The 23,008-nt window shown below is 38.4% G+C and overlaps 1 protein-coding gene across 1 annotated transcript in view; it reads left to right on the forward strand.

Annotated features, from left to right (window-relative positions):
- Positions 1–23,008, forward strand: part of LOC150080289 (N-chimaerin-like) — a 147,344-nt gene that overhangs the window by 99,324 nt on the left and 25,012 nt on the right. The window contains exons 8-9 of the mRNA XM_090380679.1: positions 10,307–10,384; positions 22,602–22,739. Coding sequence (XP_090236805.1) covers positions 10,307–10,384; positions 22,602–22,739 — 216 coding nt within the window. The remainder of the gene's footprint in view (positions 1–10,306; positions 10,385–22,601; positions 22,740–23,008) is intronic.

The following is a 23,008-nucleotide window of genomic DNA, read 5'->3' on the forward strand; positions in this document are numbered from 1 at the left end:
CAACTAGCATGCTCGTTTCCAGTCTTAGTGTCCAAATAGTGTGTTGTTGACACAACAGCATTCACTGTCGATGATCAGCAGTGGGAGGTGTCTCTTCGGTCATCTGCTGTGGAATTCCATACATGTGTGTGTGTGTGTGTGTGTGTGTGTGTGTGTGTGTGTGTGTGTGTGTGTGTGTGTGTGTGTGTGGTGCATTGTCATTTGGGGTATTGTTCTTGCATTCTGCATACTGTATTGTGATGTAAGCTGTCACACAGGGACCTGCCATTGATCCCATACAATGCTCTGCAAACTTCTCTTACCACAAACACCAGTGCGGCTTCCGAAGGAACTGGTCCACTCTGGACCATCTTATTAGACTGGAAACATCTATCCGCGATGTTTTCCTAAAATGTGAACATTTGGTGTCTGTATTCTTTGACATGGAGAAAGCGTATGACACAACTTGGAGATTTGGCATCTTAAAAGATTTACATAGCCTTGGTCTTAGAGGGCATCTCCCCATTTTTATTAAAAACTTTTTAGCCAATCGATCTTTCCAAGTTCGTGTGGGATCCTCACTCTCCCGTTCCTTCAGCCAAGAGGAGGGAGTACCACAAGGAACTGTATTAAATGTCACGCTTTTCGCCATCAAAGTAAATTCCATCACAGAACAACTTCCTCCAACTGTAAACAGTGCCCTCTATGTTGATGACTTTAGCATATTTTGTCAGTCATGCAACATGAGGGTTATTGAAAGACAACTGCAAAAAGCCATTGATCGCCTAAATTACTGGACACTGTCTAATGGATTCAGGTTCTCACCGCAGAAGACCGTTTGCATACGCTTTTGTCGTAACCGTAATCTTCATCCTGAACCTGAATTAAGGCTCGAACAAAATGCTATTCCAGTAGCAGCGGACACAAAATTCTTGGGACTCGTATTTGATATAAAGCTGACCTTTCTGGATCACATCCGTCAACTCCGCACAAAGTGCACAAGAGGCCTGAATATTCTGCACTCTCTCTTCTCTACATCTTGGGGTGCGGATCGATGCACCCTACTACGCATTTACCGTGCGCTTGTACTATCCAGACTAAATTACGGGGACAGTGTACCAGAGCCAGTGTACTTCGATGGCTGGATCCTGTCCATCATCAGGCTCTCCGTATCGCTATTGGAGCATATCGAACATCTCCTGTTCAGAGCTTATACGTTGAAGCAAACAAACCACAGTTATCGCTTCGACGTAAGCAGTTGTCTCTAAAGTATGCTTTAAAACTGAAATCCCTGCCAGACCATCCTACGTGGCCATTCGTTTTTGAGCCACGATGGGAAAATTTGTACAACACTCGTAAGACTGCCAATCGTCCTTTTGATATTCGTCTCCAAGAGCTACTCAAAGAACTTAAGATCAAGGTAGACAAGGTTGCCCAAACACCAAAGCAACCCCTTCTGCCCTGGCATGCTCATGTTTTAGCAAGTGACTTGTCCCTTAGAAATTGGGGAAAGTCGGACACTCCATCATCTGTCTACCTGCAGCTTTATTCAGCACACCGAGCTGAACATTCTGACTTCGCGCCAGTTTACACAGACGGCTCGAAGTCGGAATCATATGTGGGATCTGCTGCTGTCTTTATAGACACCACTACATCGGAGCAGATTCTCTCTGAATGCAGCATATTTACTGCAGAGCTGCACGCTGTAGAGTTAGCCTTGGATCACATTAGTAAATGCCAATACCAACAGTTCATTTTATATTCCGACTCTCTCAGCGTGTTACAGGCTTTAATAACTATGAGATATAATCCTCATCTGGTTCTGTCTTGCAATGAGCAGAAGATTCACTTTCTCCATGAACGTGAATATGATATTCGCTTCTGCTGGATTCCCAGCCGCATTGGGATTGGGTGAAATGATTTGGCTGACACCGCAGCCAAATCAGCAATTCCCAATAATAATCACTGCCTGTCAGTCCCCTATACAGACTACAGGCAAATAATACACCAAAAGATACACTCCCAATGGCAGGATTCGTGGAATAGACAGACTACGAATAAATTATATCGTATAAACCCTGTAATTGAGCCGTGGCAGTCTAGTCTACACAGGAATCGTAAGGAGGAAGTTTTTCTTGCCCGGACCCGCATAGGACATAGTCATTAGACACATTCGTATTTGCTGAGGGCTAATGATCCTCCTATGTGTGAGTCCTGTGGCACAATTTTATCAGTCAGACACATTTTAATTGACTGTCCAGTTTTTAGAAATATACATCTTACCGCTTTTAACCATCTGACTGAGCCGTATACCCACAGTCAGATTTTATCCGACAATGACCATGTGTCTGCTGTTTTTAGCTTTCTAAAATCGGTAAACCTTTTTACTCATATTTAAAAAATCTACCTTGTTATTGTTACTTGTTTATCGATATTTGTTTTTTACAGTTTATACTTGTTTTTATACCTTGACTTAGTGACCTAATTCATTAGGCCACTGAAAGTTTTACTTTTTTATTTTTTTATTATTATTTTTTTTTATGTGAACCCCAAACACGAGAGGCATTAGAACCTATAGTACTTAGTACCGTGCTTGGGTTGGAGACTGAGAAGACGAAAGAAGATATTTGTTGACATTGGACTTGAACTTCTGTAGATTGTAATTTTCAGGAAATACGTATGAAGGAAGGTTGTTCCAGAAAACGGCAGTTGAAAGAATAAATGAGGAAGATGAAAAGTTGGTTCTGTGGGTTTGAAGTTAGTAGTAGTAGTAGTAGTAGTAGTGGCACTTGATGCAAGAAAGCAAGTGTAGGAGCTTATGCAGCATCAGCCAAAAAAAAAAAAAAAAAAAATCACACCATACCCTCCAAATGCCTGTCCAGTTCCTCCTTAAATTTATTTAACCTATCAACTTCCACAACGACAGATGGAAGTTTGTTCCAGCAATTAACCACCCGCTGGCTAAAGGCAAATTTCCGCACATCTATTCTACATCTATCCTTTCTTAATTTGAACTTATGTCCCCGTAGGTTCGTATTCTGAACAAGTGGGAGGATCCCATCAGAATTCAGCGTGCTCAACCCATTCAAGGCCTTATAGACCTCAATCAGATCACCGCGCAGGTGCCTAGTCTCCAGCCACTGCAATTTGCAGAACTTAAGCCTCTCTTGGTAAGAGGATCCCTTCATTCCCCTCACCAATCGTGTTGCTCTTCTCTGTACACGCTCAAGCAAATCTACATCCTTCCTAAAATGAGGCCTCCAGACCTGTACGCAGTACTCAAGGCGTGGCCTGACCATTGCCTTATACAGAGGGACAATCACCTCCTTTTCCCTGCTAGCAAAATTCCTATATATCATTGACAAAACCCCATGACCTGCCCTGGCAGCCTGTCTACATTGCTCAGAAAACTTCATATCTGACTGCACAATTACTCCCAGGTCTTTTTCATTTTCTACCACCTTAAGTGTAGTACCACACAGTTGGACAGTAAATGGATGTTGGCTGGTGGTGGCACGTGTTCGGACTGTTTTGAAAGAGAGAGCGGGAATTATAGAAGCTAATTCAGAAGAACAGTGCCCATGGAAGTATCTGTAGAAGAGGCATGCAGCAGAAACAGTGCGTCTATGAGAAAGCGAGTGGAGAGACTCTGTTAGAGATGAATCATTAATTAACCTAACTGCCCTCTTCTGAATGGAATCAAGAAGCCTGAGAGAGGTTTTGGAGGCACCACCCCAGATGTGGGAACAATATACCATGGCAAGGCGGATTTGCGATTTATACAGAGTGAGCAGCTGTTTGGAAGAAAAGTAACGCCGAGAGCGAAAGAGAAAACCAAGTTTTTTAGATGCAGAGGAAGCAATATTTGTAATGTGCTTGTGCCAAGAGAGATTAGAAGTCAGGGTAATCCCCAAAAGAGATATATCCTTTTGCCTAGAAATTGGAGTGTCACTAAAGATAAGCATAGGAGCAGAAGAATCCTTTTTGCGAGATATAAGACAAGACTGAGTTTTAGAAGGGTTGAAATCAACTAAGTTGTCTTTGCCCCACTGAAGAATTACCTGAAGATCGGCATTTAAGGAATTGGTAGCAGATTGTCAGGAAGTTGAAGCTGATTGAGCAGGACACGGTTTCTCAAAATGGAAAGTTGAATGCAATGTGCTATCATCGGCAAAACTAAGGATAGGATTTCCAGTCGATGGAAGAAGGTCATTGATATACAAGAGGAAAAGAGTGGGGGAAAGAACTGAACCCTTGGGGACACCGGCATTAGTGGAAAAGTTAGAAGACAGAGAGCCATCAACCATCACCCTCAGTGAGCGATCAGAGAGAAAACTGGATAACCAATTACTAAAAACAGTTGGCAAACCATAAGATGAAAGCTTGTTTAGAAGACCTTTATGCCAAACACGATCAAAAGCCTTTGAGATGTCAAGAGCAACTACTTGTGTTTCACCGAACCTTTCCATTGAATTAGTCCATAAATGGGTAACATAAGCCAGAATATCACCAGTGGATCGACACTGACGGAATCCACACTGGTGATCGTTGATCAGACGGAAGGTTTCTAGGTAGTTTAAGAGTTGGCAGTTAATTGATTTCTCCATTACTTTAGAAAGAGTAGAAGTAATTGCAATGGGATGATAATTGGATGGGAGGGATTTGTCACCCTTTTTAGGAACTGGCTGGATATGAGCAAATTTCCAAGCAGAAGGAAAAACACCTTTAGAATAAGAAAGTGAAAAAAGGTGGCAAAGAATAGGAGTAAGTTCAGGAGCACAGGTTTTGAGAACAAGTGGAGAAATACCATCAGGACCTGGAGCTTTCTTAGCATCGAGATTCATCAAAATCCTTTTGATATCCTTTTGACGGAAGACCACAGGAGGCATTGAATGGAGTGTGTTGGGAATGGTGGGAGGTGTTTTATCAAGATCATTAATACATGAGCTGGAAGAAAAATGGGATGTTAGCAGATCAGCTTTATCCTTGGCTGAAGTGACAACAGAACCATCTGGTTTGGACAGAGGTGGGAGCAGAGATGGGCAAAATTTGCGGCCAATTGCTTTGGCAAGAGACCAGAATGCTCGGCTACCATTAGGGCAAGAAGCAAGTTTTCTACTCTTAGCCTGTTCAAACTCTGGTTTGGACTGATTAATAACTGCTTTACAATTGTTGCGAGCTTTGGTGTAGGCAGAAAATGAAACTGAAGAGTTAGAAACAAGCCAATTACGATATGCAACATTCTTCTCTTGGACAGTCTTAGCACATTTATTGGAAAACCAAGGTTTAGATAAAGGACGAGATTTTAAAGAGGAGTGTGGGATAAAGGATTCCATTCCTGCAAGAATAATTTCACTGACACGATCTGAGCAAACGTTGACATCAGAAGTTTTGAAACAGTAATCCGACCAAGGAAAAGAAGTCTCGCAGGTCATCCCATTTTGCATTCTTGTAATGCCAAACAACACGAGGTTGGGAATAGCCATGAGATAAAGGTTCCATTGGAGAAGAGGCAATCACCAAGTTGTGATCTGAAGTGCCTAAAGGACCTCTCACTTCGACCGTGTACTTAGAAGGGTTGTTTGTGAGAAAAAGATCAAGCGTATTGGCTGTATGATTAGGATTGTCTGGTATTCTTGTAGGTAAATGAACAATCTGTGCTAGGTCATTAGTAATTGCAAAAGCCTCAGCATCTCGACCTGCTGGGTCAGTGTGACTAGAAAACGGAAGCCAGTTGGGGTTGTGAACATTAAAATCACCAAGGAAAATTACCTCACTGTTAGGAGAGTTGGACTGGAGAAAGTCAAGTTGCAACGAGTGGAAGTCAAAGAGCTCCAAGTGATTAGTCGAGTTGGGAGAACGGTAGAGACAACAGATGAATTTGACACAATGAGGTAGAGAGATTTTAAGCCAGAGAAGATCAAAGAGAGGAGATTCCAAATTGCCAGGTCTCTGACAGGGAATATCAGAACGGACATATGCACAAGTACCACCTTTGAGGCGAAAGGAATCATACAGCGAATAATTTGGGCATCTGAGATGAGCAGTAGTTGAATCAACCGATAACTGAGATTCTGTCAGAAAAAGTACATGAAGTTTGGCAGACTGCAAGTGGAAATGGACATCGTTGAGATTAGTATTGAAACCACGTATATTTGTGAAATGAATTAGGAAGTCCTTGGGAGGTTTAGATCTTTTCGCAGATAAGCTTGCTCTATTAGTTTGACAATTCATGGTGTATTCAATAGTAAGAAAAAGTGGGTGGGACATGCTGTATGAAGTAATGAAATTTTTGGATATGGCTTACATGTGGTAAGAATATACCCAGATCCTTGACATAACGTGGCCTCGACAATGCTCCCCACATACACACTACTCGGACTCCCTCCAGTCACTATCTGGCAGAGTAGAGGTAGCAAGATTATACACTAGCTGATCCGAAAGCTTCCTAGAGAGTTACCAATAGTTTCAGTCCGGTGTACTAACTAACGGCCGGCCCGAAAACCGTTTTAGAGCTGTACCCTCGAAATGTAAGGAATATTAGATCTCGCCACGACGTTCATCATAACCTCAAAAGTCATCAATCATACTGCATGATGGAAGAGATAGGGAAGGGTTGACCGGAACTTATCTCTAGAGACTAACATGGGTTCCACCACTTCAAGCCTCCAATAAGCAAAGTGGTGGTATTTCACCGGTTGATGAGAGTCATCTTCCACCTAGTACTGCCTGGTAACATAGAGGGGCGGCGTTCCTCCATGTGGTGTGGGCGCCACACCTCGACCCCTGCTTACGTTGGTTCACACCTGGGTGGTCACCCACCATGTACTTGTGCATGGGGGTTATACCCAGGATTACTAACATGACCAGGTTTTGGCACATTATAGCCTTAGTTGCTAATGCGCCAATAAAACCCAACCAATCTTACCACAAACATCCACCTTGCATAATCCATTATACTTCTGTTGGTGGCAGTGGTTTGACCTGCTCGACACCATTCTTTGTACATCTTAATGACAGTGGGCCATGAGCAATTGACAAGGCATGCCATTTCTAATAGGGAAGCACCTGGCGTATGAGCTCCCACAGTCATGCCCCTTTGAAACTCAATGATATCTTTACTACACCCCATAACTTCTACTTTATCACTTTACCTTACATGACTAGATTCAAATTACCACTACTCTAGTTTGGGAAGCCATTTGGCTTTTTATAATACTGTGAGCAATGTGGCATAGTTCATTAGAGGGAGTGGTCATAGTTCAGTGATCACTGAGTGTATGTCACCATTCATAGCAACACTTCCCAAGCATAAATAAGAGATTACCTGTAAATAAAATAAAATAAAAAGTTTCCATTGTTATTTTATTTTATATGCTGCTTTGAAGTTTATCTGATCCCTCTTTAAATATACATAATCTCTGACTCTACAAGGCTAGGTGTTAACCTCTTCCAGTGGTTTATTGCTCTCTGCATAAAGGTAAAATTCTTACTTACATTCTAGGATTATCTTTTCTTAATTTGTATCTGACTATACATCATTCCCAAAAGAGAAAACATGCCCCATCATTGAGTTTGCTCTCCTTTGTACTAATTTGAACAGTTGATATTGATATTTTTTTCTTGAAATGAGACTTACAGACCTGTGAGAGTATATAGTTTGCATTCTGATTATTTATTTATACATGAAAATAATTAGCACTTTATCTCTACTGGCAGAATTCCTGCATATCATTGACAGTAACCCCTATGTACTATCACTGTCCTAGTAGTCTTACTAAAAATACGCAGGAGACCTTTGTGCAGGACTGTTTTACCACCTCTGAGTTCCTTCATCTCTAGTGATTGAGTGTGCTATCATAGCTGGGTTACTTTGAATTGGATTACTGAGTAACCCAACACAGCATACTTTCTAATTGATTAAGAGTTTCAAACTTTGAATCTGTGATTACACAGATTCAAAGCTCCATTATTGATTGACATTCAGTAGAATGAAACGTTCTTCTCTTACTATTATTTGAATTTTTAACTTTTAATGTTACGGTAGGAACAGTTTTAACTTTATAATCTGTTAAAAAATTCACAAAATCATACAAATAGCATTGAATAAACTAATTAGCTAACTTATCAGTTGTAACTGAACAAAAAATGTAGAATGGGTGTAATTTAAGCAAGCAAGGACTTAATGCAGCTTACTTTTATAAGTATTTTAACCTTTTCAGTAGTATGTATATTCAGGAGGAATAGTAAATATTTTGGGAGATTATAGTATCGATTATTCTGAGTGAAAAAAAAGGTCATATAAACATGTGTCCAGTTCTCAATGGATAAGAAGATACAGCTGTTTGAAACTGGCATGCACAAAGCCATTATGAGAGGTAAAAATAAATGACATTGTTTGTATTTATTGACTTTTTTGAATGATACAAAGCAAATAATTGACAAATTTTTTTACAATAAACAATCAATGTCCTTGAAAATCCCACCACCAGCCTCAATGCACTTTGCAGTTCTTGTGGTAATATGATGTCTTGTTCTTTTAAGGTCATCTTGTCATTCCTTTATGGGAGCAGCAGTATCCAAAATGTGAACGAGCAATTCATCTCTTGTATTCACCTGTTTTTTTTTTTTTTTTTGTATGCTTATCATCCATCCCCACAAACAAAAATCTAATGGAGTGAGGTCTGGAGACCTAGGTGGCCAATGAATGGGACCTCCATGGCCGATCCATTGTTCAGGGAAAGTTCAATCTAGATATTGTATCACCAGACAGGTATAATGTGCAGGAGCTCTGTCATGCTGAAAGTACATACCAATCCTTGTAGCCAAGGGAACATCCTCCAATAGTAGTGGAAGTTTGTTTTGCAGAAATTCTAGGTAAATGGAGCCTGTAAGACGATTTTGTAACACAACAGGCCCAATGAACTGATCATCGATGATACCGCACCACCCATTTACAGAGAAGCAAAGTTGAAAATTTATTTCTACAGTGGCATGTGGATTTTCGTCTGACCATCTATGAGAGTTAATGGGTGTTGTTGATACCGTCATGGGTGAAAGTAGCTTCGTCGCTGAACGGTATTAATGGAATTAATCAGCAATTAGCATTTATCCACTGACAAAATTCCAATCGCTGGGTGTCGTCTCCTGGCTGAAGGTGTTGCCGTGAGCCTTGCTCACGTAATTTTCGCCATACTCTTGTCTGTGGAACACCGATACTCATAGAAATTCTTTGTGTGCTAATAGTAGGACTACATACTACTGACTGAAGAATGTGTTCTATTTCATCCACATTTTGTTCATTTGCACGTTCAGAAGAAATATGAGCGCTGGGAACTGTACCAGTCCCATGCACTTTGGTGTAAACACTAGTAAATGCCCTTGAATCCGGTATTCTGCGTTTAGGAAACTGTCAACAGTATTCTCTACAAGCATATCGGCTTATTCAGCATGTGTGAAAATGTGCGGCATTCTTAGCAACACTTTTAACACTGAACAGTGTCAGGTTATAACTGCTTTTTGGTCACATCTGGTTCAGGGAGCTGTGCGTGCCAGTTTCAAACAGCTGTATCCATTGAGAATTGGACACATGTTTATATGAACTTGTTTATTCAGAATAATCGATACTATAACCTCCCAAAATATTTACTATTCCTCCTGAATCACCCTGTATACATTTTGAAGGTCATTCCAGAAATGTCTATTAACATCTTATGTTCACTTTTTCCTACTTAATAGTATCTACAGCTTTCATAGCTGGCAACTGAAAAGTGGAGAAGATTGCAGTTGTTATTCTTAGTTTTCTGATTTTGCCTAAAATCAAAGAAATTCTATGGAATTTAGATCCAGAAGTTGAAGATATTGAATCAAGTGATAAATAAATAGATGTGGAAAATATTGTTGCTTCAAAAAAAATAAAACAATAATGTGACAGTTTTTCTTGTTTGTTTGTTTTTTAACTTTTTTTTTTACATAATTGTTTTTATTATTACTTTTTTTAAATTCTGATTTGATTTTTGACAATTTCTTGTAATGTTGGGCAATCAAGTCAATATAAGAACAAATTAATATTTAAAAAGCATTTATGAAGAAAGCTTGTATTTTAACAAAATACAAGGAGCTAAAAACAAACTCGCTCCACAGAGCCAGTGTCTAATGGAAAACTCATTCCCTCAAGGGCATACATGTTTAGTGAATTCACTGCTGAAAAGTTAATAAAATTTGTGTTTCCTGAATATGCACATTTACTGTAACTTAGTTGAGCATTATTAAATAGCTGCATTTTGATTTATTTGATAATTTTTCTAAAAGTTTTATTTTATTTCAGGGTTAGACAATGAAGGCCTATATAGAGTCTCAGGGTTTACTGATGATATTGAAGCTATTAGATTATCATTTGACAAAGGTAAATTTTGGCTGTTCTATTTAATATTGTACAAGGTTTCTACAGTATTTATTAACATTATTACAACATTTATTACAACCTGTTCTGAATGTTATTCAAGATTTACTGCTTATTATAGATCACCCAAACAAATATATTAACAAAAAGTTTAGGACTGTCTGCTTACTCCTCATTCAAATATATGTCATTGACTGGATATTATCTGACTGTATTTTATCCTGCATTATATCCTTGATTGTAACATCCTCATTACATTAAGTAAGCTTGTCAGAAAATGAGACACAGACTAAACAAGAGTGAATATATCAACATTTAGATAGAAATGGAATTCTGAAGGACACAACACAGTTTTGTAAAGTGAAAATCATGTTTAATTAATGTGGGTAGCTACTTTGACAGTCACTCACAAGCTGGATGCAGGAAATAATTTCAATGCATTTAATTGGATTTTAGCAAAGCATATGACTCACTCTTGCATGAGAGGTTACTCCATAAGTTGGAACATGTGATTGGTAGATCGACCTTAGATAGATTGCACGATAGTTGCAGGGCAAGACGCACAAGTTTATGATAATGGTTACTCTTCAGATTTGGCTAATGTTCAAAGTGGAGACCCTGAAGGATCAGTACTTGAACCACTGTTATTTCTGATTTTCATAAATGTCACTGACAAAAGGATACAGGGCATAATGGCAAAATTTACAGATGATGTCGAGATCAGGATAGAGGTTAATGATCAGTGCCTTGCAGCACTCCTTCAGGACAACTTAAACAGGCTTCAGGAACGTTCAGAAAAGTGGCACCTATGTTTTAATCAGCAAAATGCAAGGTCTTACACTTGGGAAATAAAACCCCAGAATAACTTGTATAGGACTGAATTTAAAAATTGAAATGAAGAAAGGCATTGGGGATTATGATACATAGATATAAAGTTCCCATGTAGTGTTGACAGGCAGCAAGGAGGGCCTTTAGTGTCCTGTTGATTTATCAAACATTTGCTTGTACAGAGGGAGGTCATAATTCCACAGTATAATTTTAAGACTGCACTTGGAACAATACTACCAAACCTGTGTGCAGTACTCAAGATGCAACATAACTATTGTCTTATACAACATGATAATCACCACATTGTTCCTGCTGGTGAAATTCCTGTATATTATTGACAGAACCCCAGCAGCGTGTCTGCACTTGTAGAGTGAAGTTCACATTAGGCTGCACACTGTGCCTAGGCATTTTTCATTTTCTACAAGCTTCAGTCTGGTACCAGCCAAATGGTGTTGTTTTGGGATTGTTGCTACCCAGTGTTAGTGCTGTTAATATTAACTTCAACTGCCACTTTTTTGCTCATTTACCGTCCTGCTCACCTTTGTTATCATTAGTAAATTTAGACATTAAAGTTGTTCATGTGCAACAATATCAAAAGATTTACTGAAATCTAGATATGATGTCAAAATTATTGTTTGCATCTAGTTCCTTTGTTACTGTGTCACAGTAACAAAGACTGCTCAGACAAGACTACCCCCTTAAAAAAAATCTGTATTACATTTGTCATATAATTGCATTCTTATCAGGATAATATGTCATTATTTTTTGAAATTCAAACCTACAGGGTTAAAAGGGCCAAACACTTGTTTGGTCCTTTTAACCCTTTGTGAATAGGAAAGACATTTGCACATCCTGTCTGTAGGGATATCTTCTGAATCCAAAGATATAATCATAATTATGGCTAAAGGTTTGCTGCTTCTTTAAATATAATTTATAGGTTCCATTAGCCCGTTATTTAACTTTTGGTTTCACAATTTCTCTTCCAGTTTCCTTTCAGTTACCATGACATAATTTAACTCCCAATTAGAATTAGGCATGCTACTGGTTAATCCCATCCCTAAAAAAGTCTTCACATTTAAACACATAGATGCATTCAATATATTTATTCAGTTTGTTGTTAACCTTTACATGATCATCAGTGGTTATACTATTCATATCCAGTGGACCATTATGGTCCATCCATTCCTTTTTAGTGAGTGCCGACCGGGCTAGCCGGGTGGGTAAAGTGCCTGCCTGGCAACCCAAAGGTCGCGGGTTCGATTCCCGCCTCGGGCTTGGATCAAAGTACTTGTGAGGTGCATTATGGCCACAGAAGCCGATGTGCCAACAACTACCAAAAAAAAAAAAAAAAAAGCAAGTATACATGCACCAATTCTTAGTTACCCTAACACAGCCCATATATTTATTTGTTCCGTGATGACTCCCACCAGTCCCTGAAAACACCAACACCCTGCCCTCCAATCTAATAGAAGCAGTGCAAAAATCACTTGCACTTCTGCCTGTGACTACTAGTAGTACTCTTAATATTTTAGTCTGTGAATCCCACTCCAAGCTAGCTGTTTTCCAGCCCACCTAACATTGCTTTGATAGCATCAGCAAATATTCTTGCAGCTCTTCTATTTAAGTGTATCCCATCCCTGTAGAAGCAGTCTCTCCTGTTAACAAGCACAATCGTGTCTGGGCAGAATTGCAGACACTTTAAATTTCAACCCTAACTCATGACTTTTTTTTCAGCATTGACCTGTACTTGCTTAGTAAATCTGCAGAACTCCTACACTTAATGTCATTAGTGCCAACGTGTACAATGATATCACCTTTTGTGCCCTTAAAAGATGATATCCTCTACAACGTCATCAACTGTTGACCCTGGCAGACATACCATGGTCCTGTTCCACCTATCCTTTTTGCACAATATATTTCCTGTTTCCCTGACAATAGAGTCACCAACAACAACTAGTTTCTCTGGGAGCAGCACATTCTGCCTTGGGGATTGCCACTGTGTTGTCTGATGTTCAAGTGCAAGCTCTGGCATTGATGTGGGCAGCTGAGAGCTTGATGGGCCCTCTGTTAGCATTAGAATTAGTAGAGGCATACAATGCAAAAAAGCAAACTTATGCAGCATCAGCCAAAAAAAAAAAAAAAACACCCACTTCACCCCTCCATTCGTTGCAAATACCTGTCCAGCTCAGCCTTAAATTTATTTAGGATATCAACTTCCACAACAAAAGATGGAAATGTGTTCCACCAATCAACTACCTGCTGACTAAAGGCAAACTTCTGCACATCTATTCTACAACTGTCTTTCCTCAATTTGGATTTATGCCCTCTCAGGTGATTATTCTGAGCAAAAGGAAGAATCCCATTAGCATTGAGCATGCTCAAACCATTCAAGGCTTTCTACACCTCAGTCAGATCACCTCGCAGGTGCCTAGTCTCCAGACACTGTAATCTGCAAAACTTGAGCCTTTATTCGTAAGAGCAACCCTTCATTCCATTCACTAATCTTGTTACCCTTCTCTGTACTCATTCCAACAGCTCTATATCCTTCTTAAAATGAGGCCTCCTGTATACAATACTCAAGGTGTGGCCTGACCATTGCCTTATACAGAGGGATAATCACCTCCTTTTCCCTGCTAGCAAAATTCCTATATATCATTGACAAAACCCCATGACCTGCCCTGGCAGCCTGTCTGCATTGCTCAGAAAACTTCATATCTGCCTGCACAATTACTCCCAGGTCTTTTTCATTTTCTACCACCTTAAGTGTAGTACCATACAGTTGGTACGTTTCTCTGGGGTTACTTCTACCCATATGCAGTACTTTGCATTTCTCAAGGTTAAACTTCAGTTGCCACTTCTTAACCCATCTGCCCAAATTATCTAGATCCTGTTGCAGTAGCACACTGCCATTACTGCCATTAACAACCCTGCCAACCTTTGTATCATCTGCAAACTTTGACACTAAGCCTGATATACCTTCATCAATATCATTGATAAATATACAAAACAACAGTGGACCCAACACCGAACCCTGTGGGACTCCACTAATAACATTAGTCCAAGAAGAGAAGCACCCATTGATTACCACCCTCTGTCTTCTCCCACTTAACCATCCTTTTATCCATTGTAGCAACTTACCCTTAATACCATTCTGCTCCAATTTGTCTCTACCATTCTCTCAACTCCACTAATCACTTGGAGCTCTTTGACTTCCTCTCTTTGCAACTTGACTTTCTCCAGTCCAACTTTTCTAGCAGTGAGGTAATTTTCCTTGGTGATTTTAATGTTGACAACTCCAGCTGGCTTCCGTTTTCTAGTCACACCGACCCAGCAGGTCGAGATGCTGAGGCTTTTGCAATTACTAATGACCTAGCACAGATTGTTCATTTACCTACAAGAATACCGGACAATCCTAATCATACAGCCAATACGCTTGATCTTTTTCTCACAAACAACCCTTCTAAGTACATGGTCGAAGTGAGAGGTCCTTTAGGCAGTTCAGATCACAACTTGGTGATTGTCTCTTCTCCAATGGAACCTTTATCTCATGGCTATTCCCAACCTCGTGTTGTTTGGCATTACAAGAATGCAAAATGGGATGACCTGCGAGACTTCTTTTCTTCTTTTCCTTGGTCGGATTACTGTTTCAAAACTTCTGATGTCAACGTTTGCTCAGATCGTGTCAGTGAAATTATTCTTGCAGAAATGGAATTCTTTATCCCACACTCTACTTTAAAATCTCGTCCCTTATCTAACCCTTGGTTTTCCAATAAATGTGATAAGGCTGTTCAAGAGAAGTATGTTGCATATCGTAATTGGCTTGTTTCTCATTCTTCAGTTTCATTTTCTGCCTACACCAAAGCTCGCAACAATTGTAAAGCAGTTATTAATCAGTCCAAACTAGAATTTGAACAGGCTAGAAACAGAGTAGAAAACTTGCTTCTTGCCCTAATGGTAGCCGAGCATTCTGGTCTCTTGCCAAAGCAATTGGTCGCAACTTTTGCCCATCTCTGCTCCCACCTCTGTCCAAACCAGATGGTTCTGTTGTCACTTCAGCCAAGGATAAAGCTGACCTGCTAGCATCCTATTTTTCTTCCAGCTCATGTATTAATGATCTTGGTAAAACACCTCCCACCATTCCCAACACGCTCCATTCAATGCCTCCTGTCGTCTTCCGTCAAAAGGATATCAGAAGGATTTTGATGAAGCTTGATGCTAAGAAAGCTCTAGGTCCTGATGGTATTTCTCCACCTGTTCTCAAAACCTGTGCTCCTGAACTTACTCCTATTCTTTGCCGCCTTTTTTCACTTTCTTATTCCAAAGGTGTTTTTCCTTCTGCTTGGAAATTTGCTCATATCCAGCCAGTTCCTAAAAAGGGTGACAAATCCCTCCCATCCAATTATCGTCCCATTGCAATTACTTCTACTCTTTCTAAAGTAATGGAGAAATCAATTAACCACCAACTCTTAAACTACCTAGAAACCTTCCGTCTGATCAACGATCGCCAGTATGAATTTCGTCAGTGTCGATCCACCTGTGATATTCTGGCTTATGTTACCCATTTATGGACTAATTCAATGGAAAGGTTCAGTGAAACACAAGTAGTTGCTCTTGGCATCTCAAAGGCTTTTGATTGTGTTTGGCATAAAGGTCTTCTAAACAAGCTTCCATCTTATGGTTTGCCAACTGTTTTTAGTAATTGGTTATCCAGTTTTCTCTCTAATCGCTCACTGAGGGTGATGGTAGATGGCTCTCTGTCCTCTAACTTCTCCACTAATGCCGGTGTCCCCCAAGGTTCAGTTCTTTCCCCCACTCTATTCCTCTTGTATATCAGTGACCTTCTTCCATTGACTGGAAATCCTATCCATAGTTTTGCCGATGATAGTACATTTCATTCAACTTTCCATTTTGAGAAACCTTGTCCTGCTCAATCAGCCTCAACTTCTCGAAAATCCGCTACCAGTTCCTTAAATGCCGATCTTCAGGTAATTCTCCAGTGGGGCAAAGACAACTTAGTTGATTTCAACCCTTCTAAAACTCAGTCTTGTCTTATATCTCGCAAAAAGGATTCTTCTGATCCTATGCTTATCTTTAGTGACACTCCGATTCCTACGCAAATCTCTCTTGGCACAAGCACATTACAAATATTGCTTCCTCTGCATCTAAAAAACTTGGTTTTCTCTTTCGCTCTCGGCGTTTCTTTTCTTCCGAACAGCTGCTTACTCTGTATAAATTGCAAATCTGCCCTGCTATGGAATATTGTTCCCACATCTGGGGTGGTGCCCCCAAATCCTCTCTCAGTCTTCTTGATTCCATTCAGAAGAGGGCAGTTAGGTTAATTAATGATTCATCTCTAACAGAGTCTCTACTCCTGCTTTCTCATAGACATACTGTTTCTTCTGCATGCCTCTTCTACAGATACTTCCATGGGCACTGTTCTTCCGAACTGGCTTCTATAATTCCCGCTCTCTCTTTCAAAACAGTCCAAACCCGTGCCGCCACCAGCCAACATCCATTTACTGTCCAACTTCAAACCCACAGAACCAACTTTTCATCTTCCTCATTTATTCATTTGACTGCCGTTTTCTGGAACAACTTTCCTTCATACATATTTCCTGAAAATTACAATCTACAGAAGTTCAAGTCCAATGTCAACAAATATCTTCTTTCGTCTTCTCAACCTCCAACCTAAGCACGGTACTAAGTACTATAGGTTCTAATATCTCTCGTGTTTGGGGTTCACAAAAAAAAAAAAAAAAACAGGAAGTATCACTGAAAAATCTTAGACCAAAGACCTGTTCTTTTGCACTAATTGAGCCAGTTCTAAAAATTTAGTCATATTGTAAACAGTGTATCTAAATGATCTCTTGTAACTTGCTCAATAATACAGCATTTCCTGTTTAGAGTGTATTGAAGAGAATATTGTTTGTTTTCCTAACCATTTACTATTTACTAACCCTATTAGCACCTGATGTGGAGGATCTTGATGTTAGCTTCCTCCTTGCTAGTTATTTCTTCATTATGTAAATCCCCTGGCCATGAAGGGAACTTTGCTTTTGTATATATACTTTGTTGTTTGTATATACTTGGCAATAAAGATTTATTTATTATTTCAATTGGGGTTCTACAATTGCCTTATAAGTGGGATTATGACTTTGCTCTCTCTGCAATCAAATGTTTTTTAAATCATCTATAGGACACTATGGGCCTTCCTTGCTATCTACATTGTTTGGAGAACTACATGTCCAACTGTATTGTAACTCCCAAATCCCTTTCTTCCTCTGCTGCTTTTAATTCACCCCACCAAGTGTCGTATGTTATCTCGGGGTTGGTGACCTTGCATTCTGCTGCATTAAAATATAGCTGCCACTTTTTCTTACAATGTCCAATCACCTAGCAGAATTTGGCAGAGTGCAACTCATTTATGGTACATACCATTGCATGTACCATAATTTTTTTTTTATAAAATAAAGTTTTAGAACTTTCTGATCACACCTTGTACATCCATTGTGTTTAGGGATTTTATCCTCCTTTGTTAATTCTTTAGCAAAAGAAGAATATTTCTTTTAGTTTCTTTCTTCAATCTGTTCTGCCGAAAGTGACCTCACATTTGTAGATACCTAGGAAAACAACATAACCACTGTTCTCTTTCAAATGCTGCCATGGTTGCAGTCCTTAGGGATTCCCAAGTAATAAGGATTATAGTTTTTTTTTTTTTTTAATTGAAATTCACATGGATATCAACTGAGAAAGTTTTGAGTGTACTCATTTGTGCTGATCAGGAATCTTGAATGTGATACTTTTGTGCTGGTGTGCGAGCACGCACGTGCACACACACACACACACACACACTGAGTGTGAAGCTGCATGAAGTGAATTGGCCTTGATTAAATTTCTGATATCAGAAGATACAGTTCCATCTGTGCATTTCAGAACATAGTGTAGAGAAACTACCCTTCTAATATCTCTTCCCCCAACACAAAAATACACGGTAAAACAAAAGCAGCTAATGATAATGAAAATTGGCTAGATAGATAGCGTGAAAAATATACACAGGGATGTATTGTTTAATGCCACAGTTCTGTTCCTAAAAACTGGAACCAAAGTTACTACAGTTAAAGTTTATAAGAAGATAGAGGTTACATTCATGAACTCTTGGAATCCCCTCTGAGACCAACTGTGTTTACTTACACCTCACTGCTGTCTCCAAAAATGCAAAAGCAGAAATAAATACACTGTATTTCAAATTGCACGTAAGCATTGCTTAGGTTGATTGTTTGTAACACTGTAACACTAAACCTTTGATTAGCCCCCCCATAGGCCTACCCTTGGTTACAGGAGTTATTAGTGGACAACTCCTATAACTAAGAATGCTTTTGAGTAGATAATAAAAGACCAACGCTGATGGTCTTTTATTATCTTACCTTACCTTACGTTGCTGTCATCAACAAATTTTGTATTATAATGTCTTAGCCACCTTGCCTCGCCTCACATTAATACTTTGGTTACATCCTCCATGATCATATCTAATGGGATCCAAACTTAGATATCTCCAAACAAGTAATAAATTGTCATTTATTACTCGTTTTGAGATATCTAAGTTTGGATCCCATTGGAGACTAAAGAAATCTTTAATACCTCTTCATTCGGGGTTGTAGTTAGTTGATCTCAGGGAGGGAGTTGGGTTTTCTCCCCATGAGTTATTTTTGGATTTTTCAGCCTGCACAGCATGCAGATCAACCTGTAAACACATTGTACAGTGATAATACATGATATGAACTGATTTGCCAAGCTCAAAAACAACTAGCTACTGTAGATATCCCCCCCCCCCCAATTCTTAAGCCATACTTTCTCAACAAGAATTGTAAATATTGGAACTGCCTTCTGCACATTAAATCTTGGTTAATTCGAAGTTTAAGGGATTGGAATAAAATGGGGTTGAAGTATTAGTACTTGCTCAGAACATGTTGTTATTGATTAATCAGGAAAATTTTTAATCACATGCTCTTTATCTATGCAGAATTTTTGCAATTCTTATTTAAAATACAGCAGGCCCCTGTTATAACGCGGTTCGATTTACGCTGATTTGCTATAACGCTGTTCTTATATTATAAATCGTATCTGATTAAATCGTATTCAATCGCTGTTCTTATATTATAAATCGTATTCATGATTAAATTCATCAAATTCATGATTTTAATTGGAATTTTAAGTTTAATTTTGATACGTAAGTAGTTACCACATAATTATATACGTATGTAATGCAGAATATTTTATATGTACAAATATTTGAATATTAAATATTTTGACCGACATTTGCATATCTTTTCACTACTGTTTATTATTGATTAGGAAATATTCTATGGCCCCGACCGCAACTCAAATACATATGTTACATTATGGGATTAGGGCGCTCGCTTAGCGCAGATTCACTTAGCACTCTGTTTTTCTGGAACAAATTATCAGTGTTAAGAGGGGGTCACCTGTAATAATCTTTTAGTTTTGTCAATTTAGACATTTGTAAAAGATGGTTAATGCATTAATTTAGTCACTATGAGAAAGATAACAATTGTGTAGTGGAGAAATTCAGTAAATCAAGGTTGCTAATTTTTGTTTGTGTTGCCATACCAGTCATGTAGCTGGATATATATATATGAGTTGTATATAAAAAACAAGTGCACTGTTGTTTATTATATATAATTGTATATCTCAGTATCTCAAAATATGGATTCTCTCTCTCTCTCCCCACTCCCCCAGCCAAAGAAGGATGATTACTTTCAATAAACTTTGTAACTAAGCTTGAAGTACTCAGGCTTGACAAGTTGGTGATCAGCTTGATATCACTTTAGAACAGCTGATAGTGGTAGACAGAAGATGACTGGTGTCTCCTGAGCACAGCTGAAAAATTATGGGTTTGATTATAGTTAGTAATAGTATTCGCCATATAGTGCAAGGAAGCCGCAGGCTTTTGCTACACTGGCAAAAAAAAAGAAAGAAAAGTAAATAAGAAAACACAAATTATCCTCAATCAGAGCACACCACAGGTGCCTAGTTGCCAGAAGCTGCAATTACCTTTCTAGGTAAGAGCACCCTTTCGGGTGCTCTTACCTAGAAAGGCTTCGCCCAATTCAGATGATGTACATCACTTCCTAAAGTGAGACCTCCGGACGTGGCCTAACCATGGTCTTGTACAAAGGAATAATCACCCTTATCCCTGCTAGCAAAGTTTTTGTATATCATTGACAAAATCCCATGAGTTGTTCTTGCAGCATGTCTGCACTGCTTAGAGAATTTCATATCTGACTGCACAATTATCCCTAGGTCTTTATCATTTTCTACTGCCCTGAGTGTAGTATGACACAGTTGACAAGTTACTCTGGTATTACTGCTGACCATATGTAGTACCTTGCATTTCTCTGTGTTAAAATTCAACTACTATTTCTCAGCCCATCAACCTAATTTTTGTTTCAGTAACTCACCCTGATTGTTGTCATTAACCACCCTGCCAACCTTTGTATCATCTGCAAACTTTGACATTAAGCCTAATATACCTTCATCACTATCATTAATAAATATTGAAAACAACAGTGGGCCCAACACTGAATCCTGGCAGACCCACCCCACTGATAACATTAGTCCATGAAGAGCAGTGCAGTGCCCATTGAAAACTGCTCTGTCTTTTTCCACTTAACCATCCCTTTATCCACAGCAGTAACTTTTCCTTAATTCCATGTTGCTCCAGTTTATGCAGCAGCCTTATGTGCAACAGTAGCAAAAACCTTCCTGAAATCCAAGTATATGATATCAGAATTAATTTTGTGCATCCAGTTCCTTGGCCACTGCATTATAGTAACCTACCAGATTGGTTAGACCAGACCGCCCCTTAACAAATCCATGCTGTGACTGTAGTATAATTGCACTGCTGGCCAGGTGGTCCTGCATTACATCTTTAACCAGTGCCTCCATTATTTTTACGGGAACAGATGTTAAGCTAACATGTGTGTATATTTAGAATAATCCATACAAAAACTGCATATAAAGTCCTATACCGTTGGTCAGGAAATGTTAGTGACTTTGAAATACATCACATTTTGATTAATCTTTTATTGAATTAACAAGGATATATTTTATAGGAATTTACTATAAATATCTTCTCACTTTTTTCTCTCCCTTATTTGGATTTTTTCTTTTTGCCAACAGCAGTGAAATAGTGAGTGGGATGTTATTCAGGATGTTATTCTTGAGTGGGATGTTATTCAGAAAGGACTTCGTGTTGTTATGAAACATGGTGTCCCATTTTAATGTCTTCATATTGAAAAGTCAGGTGCATTGAGAAAGGATTTTCTGTTCAGTAAAGTAACAAAAATTAAAAATTGAGGATTAAATTTTATAATTCTGCCAGAAGCCTTGTCATCTGGCTGAGAAACTTTTATATCTATAATTGTTTCCAATTAAAGTAACCATAATGAGAGTGATGATATTTTCCTTGACTACTGTGTTTTGCTGTGAATGAACCTGTGAATAAATTTGTGCTTTGAACCTCTTGTTGTGATGGAAAGCGATCACTCCATACAGCTGTTTTCCTCAGAATTAAGATTATTCAGTAAGTGCACCGCCAGCCTGCAGATACTTTTGACTGAACTTTGACCAGCATGAGGAGAATTTTATAATGTAGGCAAAAAAATTTTCAATTCTGTGATAAGCAAAAAAAAAAAAAAAAAAAAAAAAATTATTATGGACTTTTTAATGTAAGTTAATTTTTTTTTTCATTGTTGAGTTATTTTCAACTCCATCTCTAAAGACAGTCTGATTAATACCTAGGAAAATGAAATTTTTTTTTAATATTTAAATTAAGAAATATGTGATAATAATAGAGGCCTGCCAGATCTTTGAATCACCCCGAAGTGACCCACTGTCATACTAATTGGATAGCCCTGCTTGTATATGTAGGTGTACTTTCCTTTTTTAAAACAAGACATGTGATTTTTATCTGTTTTCCATCTCTTGCAAATATATTATGAATACATAATGCATTTGTTGGGAAACATAGTAATCAATTTGATCCCCAGCCCTAGATAACTCTGTTCTTCTCATGTTTCCTGCCAAGCTAACTTTTAATACCTTTTAAGACAGTCTGATGTTTGGGTTCCCTATTAAAATTTTCACAAAAGTGCTAACAAATATAAAATATAAAATTTAAGATTTTTGTACCAAAATTAAATAGTTTAATTAAATTAAATTAAAAATTATTCATACCTGTTTAAATTCAAACTTGTGAATATTTTGGGCCCATCTTTTCCAGTTTAATAAGAAATTGTGTTATATAAGATAATTCTAATAACCCAAGAATCAAAAATTGATTCTGAATTATTTTACATTTATATTTTTGTAGATGGTGCTAATGCTGACATAAGTCCAAAAGCATGTGAAGATGTCCATGTTATCACAAGTGTCCTGAAATTGTTCTTCCGTCTCTTACCTATTCCACTCATTACTTATGAATCATATTCATATTTTATTTTTGCTGCTCGTAAGTATTTTGCTGATACTGAATTGAGAATTTTTTTAAATATGAAAATTATAATTTAGTGGCATAATCTTTTGACATTACATGTTGTGAGTATTCAGTTTCTAGCATGATAATATAGTGGTAAATGAAATGTTAATTTTAATTGCTAACTTCTTGATTAGTTAGCAGCTGCCTTTTTATTTTATCAGTTTTGTCATAGTTTAAGCAAATGAGATCCCATCATAAGTTAAATTTGTCAAGACCTGTGAACTTAATTATTATAAAATTGT

The sequence above is a fragment of the Mastigoproctus giganteus genome, chromosome 9 (genome assembly GCF_048544385.1).
Source record: "Mastigoproctus giganteus isolate SK-2022 chromosome 9, ASM4854438v1, whole genome shotgun sequence".
Taxonomy (NCBI): domain Eukaryota; kingdom Metazoa; phylum Arthropoda; class Arachnida; order Uropygi; family Thelyphonidae; genus Mastigoproctus; species Mastigoproctus giganteus.